The following is a 3,721-nucleotide window of genomic DNA, read 5'->3' as shown; positions in this document are numbered from 1 at the left end:
CGCCTGTGGTCCCAGCTACTTGGGAGGCTAAGGCAGGAGACTCGCTTGAGCCCAGGAGTTGGAGGTTGCTGTGAGCTGTGATGCTACAGCACTCTACCTAGGGCGACAGCTTGAGGCTCTGTCTCAAAAAAAAAAAAAAAATCCTGAGATTATAGACCTGAGCCACAACCTGGCCTGTTCTTCCATTTTAAAGACCAACTGTTCGTCATCTCTTTCCCCATTATCTAAGGAAAACTGCCCATGGGCAGGAGCCCTGCCTACAGGGGCTCCCAGCGAGGCATGAGGCACTGGCACAGTCGGTGCTCAGCATGTTATCTGTTTAATAGACAAAATGGCTCACAGAGCTTTGTGGAAGTTGAATTTGGGTTTTCAAAGTCCACCCTAAAGGTAAAACTCAAGTCAGTGCAACTTGGCAAGACTTTGCTTAGCCCTGTTCAAGGTCCAGAGCTTGTCCACAGCTCCATGGTGGAAGGGGCTTGCTGGCTCTCATCTTGGCTTCGCCCTAAGGCTTTCTTTGCTTCTCTCGCCAGAAGAGACAGAGGATGTGAATGAGGAAGCCCTGATGAGGGACCGTTCCCACATTGAGAAAACCCTGATGCTGAACGAGGACAAACCAGCTGATGATTACTCTGGTAAGCAGGGCAGGGAGTGGGCCTGGGCCTAGGCTAGGGGCACAGCAGAGACTACAGGGAAGGGGAGAGCCCTAGGGTGGGTGACTCTGTGGGGGAGACTCTGTGAGCAGGTCCAAGGCTGGGGCTCCAGACAGGCAGAGAGGGAGAGGATGATGGAACAGAGAGCAGGGTGAGTGGCGAGGATGGACCCCCATTGCTGCTGCTGTGCTGTGGGAGGGGAGGATGGTTAGTAAGGATTCCTCTCCTTTGCTTTGATTTTTTAGTTTATAAATCCCTTTCAGTCCAGGGGTTTACTTTACTCTCATAACAACCCAAGGATCTCAGTGGGGCTTGGTGTCTCCTCTTTCTGGATGAGCCAGCTAGGCTTGGGGCTGTAATAGCAGGATCTGCTCCTGGCTTGGGGTAGAGACTAGCAGGACCCTCAGTCCCACAGCCTTCCTCTATGTGCCTCACACTGTGCTCTTCTGGAGAGGACACTTGGGTCGTCTCCAGGAGCATGGGGGAGAGCAGTGGCTTCTGGGAATGCAAGGGCCAGGGTGTCAGTTCGTCATCAGAGCCTCAGGCAGCACCTGCAGAGGTGGACAACAGGGAGAGAAATGGAACTCTCATCTGCCAAAGGAAGGGCCTTTGGGAGGGCTGCAGGCTGAGGCATGGACACACTTTTGAGGTGGGCAGGGAGGAAGGGATTAGGTTTAAAAAATAACAATAGCTCAAGAGGCTTTGAGGGGCGGGTAGGAGAATACCCTTTGGTTTGAAGATTTCTGAGGGCTGAGGTGTATATCAGCTCCACAAATGCTAGTATGTCACATAGTCACTGGGCTGCATGTAGGGTGGGAGACTCTTCCACAGTGGAAGAGCCTACCAGAGCCCAACCTATCTGATGCTCTCCCCACGTCCCTCTCTGCCTTCAGCGGTGCTGCAGCGACTTCGAAAGATCTACCACTCATCCATCAAGCCCCTAGAGCAGTCTTACAAATACAACGAGCTTCGGCAGCATGAGATCACAGGTACAGCTTGGGGCCTATAGTTGGGGGCCTGCACCTCTGACCCACCCAGGCTTCCCTGGTGCCCACACAGGTTCACAAGTTCCCAGTGAAATGTATGCAAGGATGCATGGAGTTGAGCCCTCTACTCTTTTTGGAATAGTGCATGGCACTCTAAACCAGTGTTTTTCAACCTTTTTTATTTCACAGAACATTTGAACCTATGGTTAAACTTCCTTGCTATGCTTAAATTATATCGATCAAAAAAAGACTAGAAAAACAAATATACTTACTGTGCTTTGAATTTCTTTTGAAAGTAATTTAATTAACGATCTTTAAAAATTTTCCCAGCACACCTAGTATCCTTTTATGGCCACACTGACTGAAAAATCACTGCTCTAAAGGGTTTCACGGATAGCATTTCATTTGCAATCATCTGTGCTTTAGTAGCGCAGAGTTTGATTTCTAATGGCCTTGATGCCAACTTCAATCCCTCCTGTGCTGAAGAGCCCAGAGGTGCTCCCTGCTCATTTACAGACTAAAGTCCTCCCACTGGCCTAGATGTCTCCTCTCTTCCTGTGGCTCTTCCCAGTTGGTTGCCGTGGGGCCTGGATTCTTTTAAAAATTGTTTTTTAACGTAATAAGAGCAAGACATACTTGCTGCAAAAGAAGTTTGAATACTGCAGAATGGTATCTATTGAAAAAGAGAAATTCCAGGCTCGGCCCCTCGAGCTCAGTGGCTAGGGCACCAGCAACATACACTGGAGCTGGCGGGTTTGAATCCAGCCGGGTCTGCCAAACAACAATGACAACTACAACAACAACAACAAAATAGCTGGGCATTGTGGTGGGTGCCTGTAGTCTCAGCTACTTGAGAGGCTGAGGCAAGAGAATTGCTTAAGCTCAAGAGTTTGAGGTTGTTGTAAACTGTGATGCCACGACACTCTACCCAGGGTGATTAAAAAAAAAAGAAAGAAAGGAAAGAAATTCCATTCTTAATTTCCAGCTTCTTTTATTATACTCCCCAACACACTGTTAATAGTCTCTTGTGAATACTGCCAGATATTTCCTTTGCATGTGAGCATTAAAAAGTCTTTTTTTTTGCTTGTTGCTTTTTTACAGAAATGGAATTACATCATGCAACGGGTGTATAGTTTTACCTTATTCCTTCTGCTTGTTCTTCTCTTATGTGAATGAACCATATTCATATTCTGTGAGATAAGACCCCCACCAATGGGCAACAGGGTGTTTCTCATTTTCCAATTTTTAAAATGTTACAGATACTATTATAATGATTACATATTTTGTGCAAGCATATTTGTAGGGTGAGTTTTGAAAACCAAAACACTAGAATTAGACGTTTTGCTGGTGTTGCCAAATTGCCTTTGATTATACCAATCTGTACTAAAATAACAGTAAATAGACAAGAGCTCTTGTTGCCCCCATGGCAATGTCATTTTTAAGTATTACTCATCTTCTGATATTTTAACAATGGTATCTTACTGTTTTGCAATTACAAACATTTCCCTTTGTTAACTGGCTATTGCTATATGATCTTATTTGACACTCTCTATGGCTATAAAGTGAGTGGGGATTCTAGGGTTGATATTCTTCCTATTTTACAGAAAGGGAACCTGAGGCCCAGAGAAGTACTGGGTTACCTGGGACCATACAACTGGATTAGGAGCTGTAATTTATTAATTATCCTTGGACAGAACTGCTTTGCTCCACAGCTTCCCAACTGAGAGTCAGTTGTCCTCTTCCACTCTGTAGAGCACACATGGACATTACTGTGAGGATACACAATCTCCCAATGGCTTTCCTCTGTCCTCTGCACTTGTCTTTTCACCTAACCCTAAGATAGATTAGAGTCAGGCCAGGTGCTCTAACCTGTAATCCTAGAACTCTGGGAGGCAGAGGTGAAAGGATCCTTTGACCTCCATAGTTGGAGACAAGCCTGGGTAAGAGTAAGCCCCGTCTCTATTAAAAATAGAAAAATTAATAGCTGGACGTTGTGGTGGGCACCTGTGGTTCCAGCTACTTGGGAGGCTGAGATAAGAGAATCACTGAAGCCCAAGAGTTTGAGGTTGCTGTGAGCTGTGATGC

General features: G+C 46.3%; 1 protein-coding gene across 1 annotated transcript in view; it reads left to right on the top strand.

The window, feature by feature from the left end:
• SRL (sarcalumenin) overlaps positions 1-3,721 on the top strand; it is a 43,696-nt gene that overhangs the window by 31,619 nt on the left and 8,356 nt on the right. Inside the window, exons 3-4 of the mRNA XM_023513866.1 lie at positions 531-632; positions 1,544-1,639. Coding sequence (XP_023369634.1) covers positions 531-632; positions 1,544-1,639 — 198 coding nt within the window. The remainder of the gene's footprint in view (positions 1-530; positions 633-1,543; positions 1,640-3,721) is intronic.

Source organism: Otolemur garnettii, unplaced genomic scaffold (genome assembly GCF_000181295.1).
Source record: "Otolemur garnettii isolate 467f Iridium unplaced genomic scaffold, OtoGar3 scaffold00044, whole genome shotgun sequence".
Classification (NCBI taxonomy): domain Eukaryota; kingdom Metazoa; phylum Chordata; class Mammalia; order Primates; family Galagidae; genus Otolemur; species Otolemur garnettii.
The sequence above is the reverse complement of the archived record's forward strand: the minus strand, read 5'-3'. Positions and strand labels throughout refer to the sequence as shown.